This window comes from Lissotriton vulgaris, chromosome 3_1 (assembly GCF_964263255.1).
Source record: "Lissotriton vulgaris chromosome 3_1, aLisVul1.2, whole genome shotgun sequence".
Taxonomy (NCBI): Eukaryota; Metazoa; Chordata; class Amphibia; order Caudata; family Salamandridae; genus Lissotriton; species Lissotriton vulgaris.
Window position 1 is genome coordinate 1,973,015,183 of NC_141689.1, and position 16,539 is coordinate 1,973,031,721.

At 47.6% G+C, this 16,539-nt stretch overlaps 1 protein-coding gene across 2 annotated transcripts in view; it reads left to right on the forward strand.

Annotated features, from left to right (window-relative positions):
* The window catches only part of WDR17 (WD repeat domain 17), a 790,164-nt gene that overhangs the window by 464,477 nt on the left and 309,148 nt on the right, over window positions 1–16,539 (forward strand). For both annotated transcript variants that reach the window (XM_086962451.1, XM_086962452.1), the window contains exon 20: window positions 4,928–5,019. In XM_086962451.1, coding sequence (XP_086818577.1) covers window positions 4,928–5,019 — 92 coding nt within the window. The remainder of the gene's footprint in view (window positions 1–4,927; window positions 5,020–16,539) is intronic.

The window sequence follows — 16,539 nt, forward strand, 5'->3', positions numbered from 1 at the left end:
TTTCCATGATGTTCTCCTTGCAGAGGAAAAGTCTCTCTGGCTAGATTTCATATCACTAGATTAGCATTGATTCTTTTCTGACCCAGAAGTGTTTTCATCCAAACCCCCAGACATACTTAAACCCACAGGCCTGCTAACACCCCTCAGTGTTCTGCACTGTAAATGCCACCTCAACACTACCCCTTTTAGTCCTCCTTGATCTCTGCTGTGTGTGAAGACTAATGCAGCAGGGCTGCACGAATGTGTTCCAGTAATATGCAAAGCAGTGCCAACCCTGGTTTGCACCAACTCTTGCCTCATTGTTGCTTTCACTCGGTGTCAGGTTTTATCTATACGCAGATGATCCAGCTACAGCTGATACAGAAGAATTAAGCTTCCTCCTATCTCACTTCCAATGTAGTTGCAGTTTGATGGTGGATGTCTGTGAGTTTTCTAAGATGTGATCCATCCAAGGCCAAAATGTTCCTGAATGTCCCCTCTTCTAATTGGAATGCCATTATCTGGCCTGTGTTAATGGCTGTCCCACCCATACCCCCCGGCCATGACCTGCCAAGTCAAACTGTAATTTGTACTTCATTCAAAGTATTTTATTTGGACTGCGTTTTTGCACAACTAGTATCAATTTTGTGAATGTGTTTGGTTTTTATGAGTTGTAAGTTGGCAACTGTCAGTACATCAAACCCTTTTGTCCTAATGCTAAGTGCTATTGTCGTCTAGCATTTAAATGTTGAATCTTTAACGTGCAACAGAAACTGAGTAACACGATTCGGACGACTCTTACTGATTAACTGTTGTAAAACATGGTTCGAAAATTCTTATAACAATGTGCTGACTTGTGGATTTACTGTGAAATGCTTTTAAGGATATTTTTCTTTTATCCAAGTAAAGATTTTTCTACTCTAAAGGTATTTAGGTCCATAAACCTAAATATATTCCTATGGACATAACAACAACATAACATCTAGATAATGCATCTACTCTAATTAAAGGAGACATAATATAGTCTGGCATAACTTCATGGCTTTATGCATGGTGTCGTGCATAGATCCTGTAAAACTGGGAACAGATCATGGACTTAAAAGATTGACTCTCTGACCCGCAATCAATTACAAGGGACTGATTCACGAAGCAGGGATAACAGTGAATGTAAGACACTATGGAGGCACCCTTTATTTCTGAGAACGCATGGGCTAGATAGTAGCTAACTTGACAATGCTCTCCATTACAGCTCTGTATTAGTTACTGTCTTGTTAGATGGCAAAACACTACTCTATGGTTGTTAACACCTGAACAGTACCTTTGGCATAGTTTATTTGGGCATTAGATGAGATTCCAAAATAGTAAATGTGGGAGAATTAGTGTAAGTGGATGGTCCACATTTGAGGACATTGAGAATACATGAGGAAAGATGGGTAATTGTCCCTATATTGGAACTATGAAGTAATTTGTGCTTTTGTTTTTAACATATTATTGCACTGATATTTTGAAGTGCACTTGTTTTCCACCTGCAGTGCCTTGGTTGGTTATTTCATAAAACTGCTCAATGTAGGATGAAAATCGACAGTGGAAGGGAAAGAGACAAATGACCCTGACCATTTCTGTGGATTCAAGGATGGCAGGAACATGTTGACTACACTTGGAGCTTCCATTGCAAAACTTTTTAGGACATTGCCTATATCAATTTGAGGAAGGGGCCAATAATAAAGCAATTACCTATAGATCATATTAATTGTAATTCTACCTTAAAAGGCTCCTACTACAATTAAACTAATTCTAATTAGCGGTTTTTCTTCCTGTTACACGCCAACAGAGTAAATAAATAACTGTGATATTGTACAAACTACATTCTTCATGAAATTCTCAACTCGGCTAATAGGTCTGAAGGTAGCCTGATAAGTACCTAATACATTTAGCGAGGAGGTACCAGACTAGAAAGCATGCCACTTGAAATGAATGAGGTTAGCCATTGTTTTTAGTAAAATCCCTAGGGAGGAGGATGTGTTGAGAAGGTCTTTCTCATCACCTTGACTTAAGAGATTTCATGTCAGAACCTTTCTTTGGGTACCCCGATACCCAAGTTTATGTATTTGGTCTACGCTTGGAAAACACTTCTTCACTATCTTCATTCTCAACTCTCCCTCACCCTTTTTAGAAAGCTTATCAAAGCTTTACTCTTCCACAAATAACTTTCCTTTTGTTTCTGTCACAAAGGGGTTGCTGCTATAGCTGATATTAGCGCCAGCAATCTTTAGTGGCAGTGTGCGCTGCAAATCATTCATATCATACCAGTCCTACCCCTAGAGTCCAACTCCACAATCGTTTTCTGCAATCTCAGACCTGGTCCTTCTGTTCTGTCTTTCAATCCCTTGCACAAGTATTGGTGACATCTCCCAGACTTTTCTGTAATGGCTGCCAGTAATTCTGGGCGCTTCTCTCTAGACACACTTCTGTGCTAGCGCAGCCTTGGTGGTTGATATATCTGCAGACATGGGTGATGAACATGCCTACACTCAAAGGGCCATATTATCAAGAAAGGGCGATAGATTATCGCCGCTTTTATCTGCAGGAAACTGCCGCTCAAGCGGCGATAATGGGCTTGATAATATTCCCTTGTGAATTCCCATAGAAGCCCAGGTTAACACCAGAACATATAACAATAACAAAGCAACCTTGAACTTGAGTAACCTAAACAACATGAGTAATCTGGGCACCTGCCTCTGTGAGTATAAAGCTCAAGTAAGACAGAGTCAGAATTCAAAATGACATTCGGGCATGTCAAAGCCAATAATAAGAACTTCATAATACTTCCCAATTTACAACACAATGCACATTTGTGCACACCTGCCTATAGCATCACATACTTCATCTCTCAATGTACAACACAATGCACATTTGAGCACCACTCGCTTCGAAACAAAAAGTACATTCCACACCTCTTTCTCTCATGCTTTCAAATGCACATCCCACACATTCTGTTCTTGACAAGCTGTTCTACTCTGTGACAGCCCCCACTTTAACACTACGAGAGATACGAAAGAAATCTTCAAGGAAAACAAGGCACATGAAGGGAAAATTGTTGTGCATTCAGGCTAGGGTGAAATAAAACAATGATGGTAGTCAGAGGTCATCACATGTTTTCGAACCATAGGAGTAACTCTAGCACTACATCATCCTCGACAGTGACCTCTCCATGAGACACCAAGTCAACTCAGTGGCCTCCAACTGCTTTAATACCCTCAGAATGCTCCCCGAAATCTTCAGATAGATCCCAACCAACACCAGAAAAACGATCAATCATGCCCTCAGCACCAGTCGATTTGACTACGGGAACACTCTCTATGCTGGAACAACCACCGTCCTCATCAAGGGCCTCTAAAAAATCCAGAACCCAGCAGCTAGAATCATCCTGACCTACCCAGATGGTCTCAATACCTCCCACCTCCGTAGCATGAACTGGCTCCCCGTAAAGAAGAGATGCCAACAAAGCCCTCCAGAACACGGGCCCGGAATACCTGAACTCACGCCTGACCTTCCACCGGCCCACCAGACATCTGCGGTCTGCCTCCCTGGCCCTCATCACCATCCACTCCATCCATCATACCCAAGCCAGAGATTGCTCCTTCTCTCACCTCACGGCCAAAGCCTGGAGCAACCTCCTCATCCACCTCTGAACCTCATAATACCTCACTGATTTTAGGCGTGGACCCAAGACCTGGCTGGTTGAGTAGGTCCTCCTCACGCAGCATCTGGATACCCAACAGGGTGACAAGCGCACTTTACAAATTGATTGATTGTAGCTCAGAGAGCTCTAAAGCCATGCCAATGCACCTCAATCTTGGCCTGAAGTCACCCCAACCATTTTAGATCGGAGATTTTAGAACCCTGTCAGTGCACGTCATTCCTGTTCTGTAGCATGGTTGAGGGACCACACAAAACTCACTGAGTGTCCTTTAATGCTGTCCTACAGCCCCATTTGTTTCTAGGTTATGGACGACACATCCTTTAAGGCATGTCACTTATTGCATGCAAACAGCCCTGCAGACATTCATGTTACATGTTATTGTCTTAAGCAATCCCATTGCACATGTACTGGACCCCTGAATCAGCCCTGCAAGGTACTCCACCCTTGACCTACACCATAACTTGCAGCCTCGCGGCTTTTGTAGCAGGTTCAGCACTTAGCTCCATTCATCTGCCATCATCTCAACACGAAACACTTCTACTATGCTGATGCTGGAATCAATACATATCTTTGCCAGCGGATCTGTATCTTCTCATTGTCCCCAATATTTTAGACTGGGCAGAGAGTGAAGTATTTCAAAGTGTTCACAAATATGCACTCAGCTGTATTTGCTACAACACTGAAAACTATGTGCAACACTGTCCAAGAAAGCCACACATGACTTTAAGCGCTGCTGGACAAATCGGATATTCCGGTAATGGGTTTGAGGTACTCTTCAGCGATGCAACTCAATCTTGACCATCAGCACTCCTGCTAGTCTAGTGCTAAGACCAGGTCCGTCCCCACACACACACAACTCTACGGATGTACCTCCATCTTGACCAGTAGCAGTATGCTAAAGTTAATCTGATTACAACAGCCCTTTAAAACACATTTTATTTGCAAACTTACAACATACATCAAATCATCAGCAAAGCATTAACTATTGGATTACCACAAACATAAACAATATGCACTTTATCACCATATAACTACTGTAGAACAAAGAAAACAGAAATAAAACCTCTAGCAAGGGCGAGACCTATTGGCTTTGCCAATGTTTGGTTTTATTTTGTTTGCCCACAAAGCTAACGGAGTTACACAATCTCATAATTTTCAGGTCTAAAAATATATAATAGGCGGATGAATTGTTCACTTGACTAGCACGCAAGAGGATATCTTGATGACCGTTTGCTTCATTTTCAGGCAGCTTGTGAAGGAAATATGCAAATGCAACAGTTTTCAACACCAGCTATATCTCCTAACATGGAAGGAAACAGCACGGAAGAGTACAACGAGTGAGTGTGCACCAAAGTAGAATGAAATTGTTACTGTTCTTATGTTTGTTGGTATAGATTGTGAACAATTTTGAGTAAGCCTATTGCAATGCACTCTTTAGTGGGGCCATTGGTAAGTGGTTTGTTGTTAATGTTCCATCAAACTGTAAGAATGTAATAAGTAATGTGTGTACTGTAGTACTACAGAAATGAACGTGATTACTTATCTTTGTTCTTGCTATAGCTCGAACCGAAAAGGTTATCTTGATTGACAGAAGAAATGTAGTGCATCGCTGCACATAGTTACAGAGACTATACCCACCACGGATGGACTTGAAATCACAATTCTGTCTCATTAGTGATACTGTAGCACTACGTTCTAGCATTGAAATTCCTCAAGCAAACACTACAATGCTTTTAATGCAGGTCATCAATATTTTGGTTCAGAGAATGATTGCTGCATCCAAATAGCTTGAATCTTAAGTTGAACTCTCTCTGCAGATACCAAAGGCTACAGTCTAAGGCCCCCATTATGCAAGATACTGGTCTGCCAAGACACAGACAGTAATTTTAACACTGGGGTGGCACGTTGAAGAAAGGATAAATGAAGTATTATCTCTGTTCCATGCAGTACCTCAAATGCGGGGGCAGCATTCTGTGCTAGCAATGTAGTGCTGTCAAAGCGGCAGAGAGAGGAAGTGTGGTTCTCTCTCGAAGTACGGCAGGATCTACAAAACATTGACTTCACTCCCGCCAAATTGTTTCAATTGAAACAGCATCACTAAAATTTGAAAGCCATTTGCAACTGCAACAGTGTGACATGAATGTAACACTGCTCATGCTTGAATGTAGATATCACGGCATCTCCTTCCCTATAGTGCGGTAGGGAAATCGATTAATTAGAGTGAGTGTTCCTTTTGTCAGAAATATTTTTTGTGATGTTTCTAGAGAGTTGAATATACAACACAAACCCAACATCACTAGTAAGGTGGACCCCTAATAGCTGAACAGTACTGCATCCTTTCCCTACTCTACCTCTCTTCCCCTTACCCTCAAAAGCAAAAACAAATATCCACTTCAATGCTTTAACCTAGTGTGCCCATCCAAGACCACATCTCGTCCAGTAGTTCTTCTTTTCACCTTTGAGTCATCTATGTGTCGCAAGAACATAGTCCCAATGGCCCCCAATGAGGAGGAAGTGTGCGCGCTTGTCTGCTGTCAAGATAGTGTCAGAGCAGTGAGCCTCATTGCCCCTCAAAAACTTTCAAAGTTACTGATTCGTTTTTCCATAGCTGGCATGTTTCATTTTTGAGTGGGGATATTTTAAGGACACCAGTCCTTTAAGCTGTGGTAGGACATGACAAGAGAAGTTGGGGAGGGTGGTAGAACATAAATTATTTTTCTTTGCTTGATGATCTGAGAGGAGAGCACAAACGAGAGGGAGTATGGCAATGAAGTAGGCTCTCCATAATTACCCCATGAAACCCCGTTCTGCTGCTGCACAGGGTCAAGGAGGTACAGAAGAAATTAAGAGAAGCATACACAACATACAATGAACATAGCTTCAGCATCTGCAAATAGTTTTTGTCAAATGTTTTTAACTCATGGTTCTCGGTTATGTGCTAGACAATTTTAAGTAGAGTCATATGCTCTCAAAGTTCTTGATGGAAACCATCCCTTTTATGGATAACAGGTCATCTATAATTTTATGTACAGGTACAAGCAAGTGAAATTTCAGGCCACTGGGCAGAGAAGCCACATTATTGATAGAACTTCATGAAGTGCTGGGATCAATTTCGCAATAAGAACACTAACCTGATTATAGGTTTGTTTTGGTCCAAAGGAAGCATTGGGAAGGGGAATGGAATTATAAAGAAAGAGCGGATGATGTGAATTTTGTCTTTGTCTGTTCCCTCACTATTGACTAACATCTCAGTCGGGGCCTTGTCCGTCTGCTGAGAAAAATAACCCCCAATTTAGAATGTATACTTATGTTTCTTATCTTCTGCTCAATTCATTTGCTTAATACGCACGTATGCATCCAGTCATAGAACTGATGACACAATTTAACCAGTAACTTGCACTTCAAAAGGTAAGAAAGTTAAGATCCAATCCAAAAAGAACAAAAGAAAAAGAAAGATACGGATCAAAGTGATTCTTCTTGAGACTTACAAATATTCAATTTAAAAGTTATGATCACTATTTTTATTTACTTCGTTTGGTATAGGATTTACTATCATTCTTTTCCAACATAAAACCTGATTTGAAAATGTTTGTTCCTCTTTGTTTACCAGAAACAAAGCAGAAAACAACATTTTTCAAATATTCGAGATTATTTGTGCCTTGGTCCACAAATTGCAATAGTTTATGTATATAACTAAAGAAAATAGAAACAGTTCTCACAAAAGGTTTCAGTCATCACATCCTGTTAAGGGATTTCATTCTGAAGTGTCCAGCCCCAATAAAACTTAAAGTTACTGCACTATACCTTCCTGGATATTTACCAACTGAAGCTCCGAGGAATTGCTTTGCTGTTTACATCAGAGTTCCCTGAGGTGATGCCAGAAGATCACAGTAGATGTCCAAAAGAAATGTGTTGATCCAGACGTGATGACGAAGAACAGAGTTCAGAACTGGAGTTAACAGGCGTTCCCTAGGTGTCTTGTAGTATCCATAAATAGATTTAAATATCAATCCAATATGGCCGTAAATCTCGCAAGAGCGTTTCTTCTCAGGAGATTAACAGAAAAGAGTGTGATCTATGCTTCACTGGAGGTATGTAGGCCTCACGGGAGCATGCAATAATCAGCTGCACACAGTGTATTGATTAGTGGCCAGCTACCAACTGAAACCATGCCTGGAGCCCCGAGCTCTTTATTAGCTTTTGTTCACACTGGTCTTGTCTACGTCAGCCCAGTCCATAGCACTCATATACAGGGGGTCCCAACCAGTCTTCCCCTACGTGACTGGGAGAGGTGGTCTGTCCCTCATGTTTATGACACAACATTTCTCCTTAACCAGGAAATAAACAATAACCTACAAAACCTTGAACAACAATGTTAAACGTTAGGTCCATTCAGAGATTCACAGGATAAAGTCCTTTAAACATAATAATTATTGAACATTCTTACTTGGTTACAGGTCAGTTTTACTCGCCCACCGCAACTGGCTGGCAATCATCTCCGGTCAGCAAGATACTTAGTCTTTGTACCACAGAGAAGGCTTTGGATGGGACAGCAGTTCCTATGGACCTTGGCTGCTTTGCAGTGAAGGTGTCGGAGAAGACTCTGGTGGATCATCGGTCCTTCCGGTTCTGGCACATCTGCCTTTGACAGCGGGGTTTCTGGCTCTGGGCCATGAAAAGTGCTGAGAAAGGGCGTTGCATCTTGATCCTCTGCTGTTGCATTTGGGGATTCGTCCTTTTCCTCACCGCTCCATGGGGGGTTAGTTGTGACATCATCTTGTGGCGAACTAGCCGCTGAAAACTCCTCAGCATTGTCTTCCAGGACTTTCTTGAATTGAGAGATGTTGTGGGTTACACTCTCTTGGCCTTTTTGAGCGGTTATTTTGATACCTTTGACTTCGACTACTGTTCACAGATCAAGTTCAAACGGTAATCGGAATTTCCCTCCTGGGTGTCTGTCTTGCACCAATACATGGTCCCCCACTAGGATTGAAACGTTCTCAAGCGTGTCTTTTCCAGGAGACTCCTTCGTTGTTTTGGGCTCTTCTGGTGTCTGACTGATTTGGGGGGTTGGGTGTTTCCTCCCACACAGGGTGATGTGGGATAGGGTCAGTCACAGTTCGACCAAAACATAGCATGCTCGGGGAGATACCGGTATTCTCGTAAAAATTGGTACAAAGCATGTTCCAGGTTGTGGTTTTCTTCTAGGGCGATCTGAATTGTCTTGTTGAGTGTTCTCATTAATCGTTCCACTTCGCCATGGGTTTAGGGCCAATGCGGGGTTATCCGGCAGTGTTTGACATTGTGGGAACTAGTTAGTCCATGAGTTCCGCACTGGTAAATGGCAGGCCATTGTCAGTACGAATTTCTTTGAAGAGTCCATGTGTTGCCATGAGCTTTATGACCTTTGGGATTACTTCAGCTGCAGATGTTGTGGATATGATTTCTACCTCGGGGTACAGAGAAAAATCGTCCACTACGACTAGCATGTGTTTCCCTCAAGGGAAACTGCAGAAATCTGAACTTACTCTCCCCCACGGATTGCCCGGAGCTGCTTCTGTAATGACATTGTGGGTCTATCTGGTAGACTAGTCGCTAGGCAAACGGGAAAGCGCATCACAACGGTTTCTATCTTTTGGTCTAGGCCGGGTAACCATACCTTGCTTCGAAGTCTGTTCTTTGATTTGATAATCCCTTGGTGGGCTCCGTGTGCCAAGAGAGCTGCCTTCTGGGTCACGCCTTTGGGTAGCACGAGGCACGAGCCTCTAAGGAGGAAGTCGTCAGTAGTCACAGATAGCTCCTGGTGAACCTGATAGAGGGCTTTCAGAATTGACTAAGCTGTCACAGTGCGGAGTGGGGTTGGATTTTGCAGTGTTCTCTAATCATGTGAGGTGACTACTTTTATTGCGATTTGAAGGCAGTCCTCTTTCTTTGTGGCTTCTATGACAACTACCAAGGATATTGGGAGGGGTCGTGATCTTTCTACGATCATCCTTACCTAGTCTTCATCGGTAGCTGCCTCCGTAGCCCCCGGGAATGTGGCAGGTAGAGCGTGCCTTGAGAGGATCCTGCTGGATTTCTGGTGCGAGGCCGGTAATCGACAGTGAATTGAAATGTTTTCAGTGTCAGAATCCATTTCTCGATCCTCGGGGTAGGGCGTAATGAGGAACTCTGAAATGACAGGATCAAAGGCTTGTGGTCGGTGACGACAGCAAATGGATGGCCGTACAGATATAGATAACAATCTCAACAGCCCCATAAAATTGCGAACGCCTCTCTCTCGATCTGGGAGTTCCTCTGCTGTTTGGGGTGAGAGTGTTCATCTGGCATAGGCTACCGGAGCCCATTCTTTGCATTCTTGTCGCTGAGCTAGGACTGCGCCTAGGCCAGTGGGGCTGGCATCCACTACGAGTTGTGACTCTCTTTTCAGATCGAAATACACCAGTGTTGTGTCCGCTGATAGGGCTGCCTTGGTTTGCTGGACAGATTCTTCCGGCTCGGACACCATGTCCACGGGCTGGTGACTTTGGTCAGGACTCTGAGCTGGCCAGTTAGGTCTGCCAGGTTCTTGATAAACCGTCCGCAGTAGGTTACCATACCCACAAAACTGCAGACTCCGGACACAGACGTTGGAGTGGTGCTTCTTGGATGTCCTTTACTTTGTCGGGGTTGGGGACGATGCCTTTATTGAAGAATTGATAGCCAAAGAAACTGATATCCTTCCACAGGAATTCTCACTTCTCCCGGTGTAGGGTAAGCTCACTCTCTCTAAAGCAAGAGAACAGGGCTTGAGACGAACATGGTGTTCATCCAGCATGGGAGTGTGCACCATACTATTGTCGCTCATGTTGAGCACCCCACTCAGCCCGTGGAGGACGTTCTTGATGATATTCTGGAAGACTTTAGCAGCGCTGGAGATCCCGAAATTAAGCCTTGTGTACCTCCAGAGCCTTGTGTGAGTTGAGGCAGTGGTGATGGGGTGGGAGTCTGGGTGCAGAGGTAGTTGATGTTAGCCAAACCGGAGGTCCATATTGAAGAACAACTTGGATCCTGCCAGCTCACTGATGATGTCTACCACGGTCAGTGTAAGGTGATGTTCTCACCTAATCGCTAAGTTTTCGGACCCTCATGTCCACACAGATGTATACAGTTTCTGGCTGTTTAGGCTTCTTGGCCACGACGATCAGCAATACCCATGGCGTCGGTCCTCGCACTCACTCGATGATGCCCACTCTCTCTAGGAGTCGGAGCTCACCTTCCACTTTCAATCAGACATGCAATACGGTCCTGTGGTGCCTGAGGGCTATTGGAGCCAACGATTTGCCGATATGCAACTGGATGGCTGGTCCCTTCAAACACCCGATCCCATCAAACAATGGTGTGAGATCCTGCAGTAGGCTGTCTAAGTTGTGCATGTGCATATTGAATGCAAACTGGATCAGGTTGAGGTCTTGGGCGGTGCGGCAGCTAAGTAGGAAACCTGACCCTTCCTGCAAAACGTAGACTTTTGCACGTTGGTGGGTAGCCTCATGCAAGAGATCTGCTTGGAAGATGCCACACAGTTTCAGCGGCGAACGGTTGCTGAATACATAGTCTTGAACATTGGTGCTGCGGAATTGGTGTATTGGGTAGGCCCTGATATATGCTTGAGGCCATGATGTTGATGGTGGCTCATGTGTCAATGAGTGTGGCAACATAGTGGTCTTGCTCTCCAATCTTGCAAATCGGCGCGGTCTGCCTAGTGGCTGAGAGCGTATTCAACATCCTCACCACATGGGCAGTGGCTAGGTCATCTTCATCCATGTCGATGCTTGAAGAGTCTTCCGGGTGTGGTTCGACTGCGCGCATTTGCTTCTGTGGCCCTTCGGGCCGTCTTCTCTGTGATGAGCAGCAGAATTTTGAGAAGTGGTTCTGTTTACCACATGCCCTGCAGGTTTTGCCACTTGCAGGGCACATCCCGTTGTGGGGGTATGGGCCTCTGCACCACCCAAATAGATGACTTAAGTGCTTTACTTGGCCGAGTGCAGAGCTGACTTAGTAGTCCATGGTCTGTTTCCACGTGTCTCTGTGTGTATGGTGTTGATTAGTTCTTCCTTGATCGGAGTCGCGGAGTTGGGGTCCATGGGGCTGCTCTCTCCTTGGATAGTTCTTTGGAGCGCCCCTGCTTCAGAATGTCCCTCATTGGCATGTTATGCTCTTGCAGTACCTGTTCAAGCAGTTTGGATGATTCGCACCATTGAATGAACTGTACCCGGACTTTGTTGTCTTCATCTGGGAAGGTGCAGGTGCTCGCCAGTTCTCTCAGCTGCCTGTAGAAGACGTCTACCAATTCATCTGGCAGCTGTCGTGCTTAGGGAAGGAGGAACCATTCATAGTCGGGGTTAGCATAGGGTTCAAAATGTGCGGTGATGGCATCACGCATGGTGGCGTAATTTCTCGGGGTACCTGCCTCTCATACCGTCGTATAGATCTTGTGAATGTCAGCCCTCCCAGGTGAAGAAGCATGGGCCATCTGCGCGGACCCGAGATTTCTGCTGCTTTCGAAGTAGGTCTGTAGGTGTTCCACCCACGCCTTCCAGCGCGCAGCTTGGGACAGGGGGGCCTGTGATGGTGATCAGCTCCAGCAGCGGGACTGATCTCATGGTGATGAGTGAGGACTGCGGTGGTGAGTGCTTGGTTGTAGTGCTGAGCTGTTGCAGTTCTGGATGTACTTACAGGTGGTGGTGCTGTGGTGCCAGCTTGCCTGTGAAGCGAGATGACTGTGACCCTGTGCTACCTTGTAGGGGGGCTCTGGTGGGGCGCTCAGGGGAAACATCACCTGGGGGCACCTGTCAGAGCAGGTTGAGGGGTACAGGGCACTGTGAGCCAGCCAACTATTTATGATGATAGGTGGCAGGGCTATGCAGTGTTCCTTACATGAAACAGTGTGCTAGGGGCACAGGCCTGAGTGTTTAGGGCTTTTGGAGACTTGGTGTGTCCCAGGAGGCTACTGGCTGGGTGTAGCACTGGGGCATGTACCGAGGGTGCTGCTGGATCTCACGCTACATGCTTCGGTACACCTGCAGTTCCAGCAGGGGGGCACTGCTATGAGAACCAGCGGTACTGCTGTACAGGGCTAAAGGACGGAACACACTTTGTAGAGGTGGCGTGAAGGTGGGGACGCTCACCATGGAGTGCCCGTGTCTTGTCCTGCGTGGTGGGCGGAGGTGCGGCTGTGATGATGCAGCGCGGGGGCTTCCCGTTGGGTCATCGCGGCACAGCAGGATAGACTGCTGCAGCCAGCTGCTCCTACGATAACACCAGGTGCATGACAGAGTACGTGGTGGGGCGTATTCACCTTGTCATCAGTGTAGTGTTTCACAAGAGATAAGTAGGCCTCACGGGAGCAAACAATAATCAGCTGCACACCGTGTATAGATAAGTGTCCAGCTACCAACTGAAACCACGCCCGGAGCCCCGGGCTCTTTACTACATTTTTCTCACGGTGGTCTTGTCTATGTCAGTCCAGTCCACCGCACTCATGTATAGGGGGTCCCAACCAATCTCCCCCTACGTGACTGGAAGAGGTGGTCTCATCCTCATGTTAACAACACTGCAAACCGGAGGACGGAGTAAACTCCCTTGTAAGTAGACAGCAAAGCCCGATTTGCTCTGACGATTAACCCACTTTCTGTTCTTTGTAGGCACACTTGTGCCTTTTTAGGTTTCGCCTGGTGATCCGCTGCGCAGCAGCGTTCGCGCAGGCAAAATCTTTTGAGAATAGTATGTGGTGGCTGTCCCGCCTCTGTCTTCCATTGGCTAGCTCCATAAATGGAGGCTAGCCATTGGAAGAGAGAGGCGTCCGTCATTGTGCGAGGCGATTCGTGGGCGTTCCGTCAAATTTTTCTCATCCCGCCCCTTTGTGACGTCATTCCGGCGGTGGGCGGATGTTATTTATTTTTTTTTTGGACGCCATGTTTTGATCATTTGCCACCGGAAGATGTCCAGGTGAGTGCTCTTTTATTTTTCTTGCCTTCTTGTGCCCGTTCCCGCCCCCCTCCCACTGTCCGTTTGCCCGTTCCTGCCCCCCTCCCGCTGTCAGTTTGCCCGTTCCAGCCCCCCCTTCCGCTGTCCGTGTGCTGCCCGCGCTATGCTGCAACCTCCCACGCCACTGCCCCCCGGCCACCGTCCCTGCGAACCACGGAGACATGTTTCCGACGGTATGATTTAAGCTGCCGGAAACCCGATCGCAAAGTGTCGGTAGGAGCATAAGTTTCTAAAGACAACACTGGATTCCGCTTGTTTATAAGTGTGCTCACCTTGTTCTAGGCAGTTGCAGCATGTGTCTATCACACAGTGCTGGGGAGGCAGGGCTATCATGACACGCCCCGCCCCCTGAGGGGGCCTGATTAAAACCAACCAGGGAGCTAGAGCGACGGAGGAACCGGACGCCCAGGAGGGGATAGAAAGGAAACGGGATCAAAAACAACCCAGGCAGGCAAGATCAAGGCTGGGAGACTCCGCAGCCCCCAGCTCCGCCGCTGCCAGCCCCCGGCAATACACAGCGCTCCCGGCTGAGGCAACAGGTCCGGGCAAACAAGGGGGGTGTTCGTGCTACATATGGCTAGCTAGGGGGTGCCATTTGACAGCCCCCACATTTAAGAAATGTCAGAGAACATACACATCGCCGGCTGCACCCCGCTCCCGAGCCCGACTTGCATACCGCACCGAGGCGGGAGACTGAGCGCTGCTCTCAGTCACTGAGTGCAAACCCGCGCTCGACAGCAAGCATCACCCGGAGTTTCAAAGGAACGCGTGAGCTGCGCTGCTGGCTAATTCAGAGAGGAAACAACGTTTCTTTAAAGCATATTTAACGCCCATTAAAATAGCAGCACCATTAATTATTAAAAAACCTGACGTGGTGAGCGTTCTTATCGCTACCTTCCCAGATATAAGTGTTGACGTGCAGAGAGCGCGTGTGTAGAGCACTGGGCTCTCCAGCGCCGAGGGGCACTGCGTGCTTAGAAGACCCTTCCTGTCTCCAGGCGCTATGTGTGTTGCTGAGGGCACTAGACCCACCAGCGCTGATACTCCGAGTGATAATCAGACCCTTTCTTAAGTGATGCCTGGAGATGCACTGAGTGTGTGCTGAGAACAAGTGAGCAACCAGAATATGTAAACACCTCAACCAATCAATCAATCAATCAAGGCATTTATATAGCGCACTACTCACCCAGGGGAGGGGGTCCGCTACTGCTCGAACAGCCAGGTCTTGAGTTGTTTCCTGAAGGCGAGGTGGTCCTGGGTCAGGCGGAGGTGGGTCAGGAGGGAGTTCCATGTCTTGGCGGCGAGGTAGGAGAAGGACCGTCCCCCTGTGGTGGCTCTTCGGATGCGGGGACGGTGGCGAGGGCGTGGCCGGTCGATCGAAGCTGGTGTTTGGGAGCGTAGAAGTTGAGGCGGCTGTTGAGGTATCCTGGTCCTTGGTTGTGCAGGGCTTTGTGTGCGTGGGTGAGGAGTCAGAAGGTGATTCTCTTGTTGACAGGGAGCCAGTGCAGGTCTCTCAGGTGTCGGGAGATGTGGCTGCGACGGGGGATGTCCAGGATGAGTCATGCTGAGACGTTTTGGATCCGCTGGAGTCTCTTCTGGAGTTTGGCGGTGGTTCCAGCTTAGAGGGAGTTGCCGTAGTCCAGATGGCTGGTGACGAGGGCCTGGGTGACCGTCTTCCTGGTCTCGGTGGGGATCCACCGGAAGATCTTACGTAGCATGCGCAGGATGTTGAAGCACGACGAGGAGACGGCGTTGACTTGTCTGGTCATGGAGATGAAGCCCAGCTTGCGTGCGTGGTCCGTTGGCTTGGGTGCGCTGCCTAGGGCGGGGGGCCACCAGGAGTCGTCCCAGGCGGAGGGTGAGGATCCCAGGATGAGGACTTCCGTCTTGTCCGAGTTCAGTTTCAGGCGACTGTTCTTCATCCATTCGGCTACCTCTTTCATCCCTTCGTGAAGGTTGGCTCTGGCGGTGGCGGGTCGTTGGTGAGGGAGAGGATCAGCTGGGTGTCGTTGGCGTAGGAGATGATGTAGAGGTTGTGCTGGCGTGCGATGTCTGCGAGGCGGCTCATGTAGACGTTGAAGAGGGTTGGACTGAGCGAGGAGCCTTGAGGAACGCCGCAGATGACTTCGGTGGCTTCAGATCTGAACGGGGGGAGGCGGACTCTCTGTGTCCTTCCGGCGAGGAAGGAGATGATCCACTCCAGTGCCTTCTCCTGGATTCCGACGTTGCTGAGTCGCTGCACTAGTGTATGGTGGCAGACAGTGTCGAAGGTCGCGGAGAGGTCTAGGAGGATGAGGGCTGCTGTTTCTCCGTTGTCAAGGAGGGCTCGGATGTCATTGGTGGCTGCGATCAGGGCGGTCTCGGTGCTGTGGTTGGCCCGGAAGCCGGACTGCGAGAGGTCGAGGGATCCGTTCGTCTCGAGGAAGGCGGCCAGCTACTTGTTGACGGTCTTCTCGATGACTTTTGCAGGGAACGGGAGCAGCGAGATGGGGCGATAGTTCTTGAGGTCGGTGGGGTCGGCTGATGGCTTCTTTAGTAGAGCGCGTGCTTCCAGCTCTCCGGGAAGGTTGCGGTGTCGAAGGAGGTGTTGATGATGTCCCGCAGGTGGGGTGCGATGACAGCGTCGGCCTTGTTGAAGACATGGTGAGGGCAGGGGTCGTCGGAGATCCGGAGTGGATGGAGTTCATCCTGCGGACAGTGCCTTCGGTCTAATTGGGGTCCAGGCGCGGAGGGTGGTGGTGGGGGGTGGTGGTTTGGTCATGGTGTGCGTCGGTGGAGTGCTGAAGCTGTTGTGTATGTCCGCGATCTTGTTGTGGAAGTAGGAGGCGAGG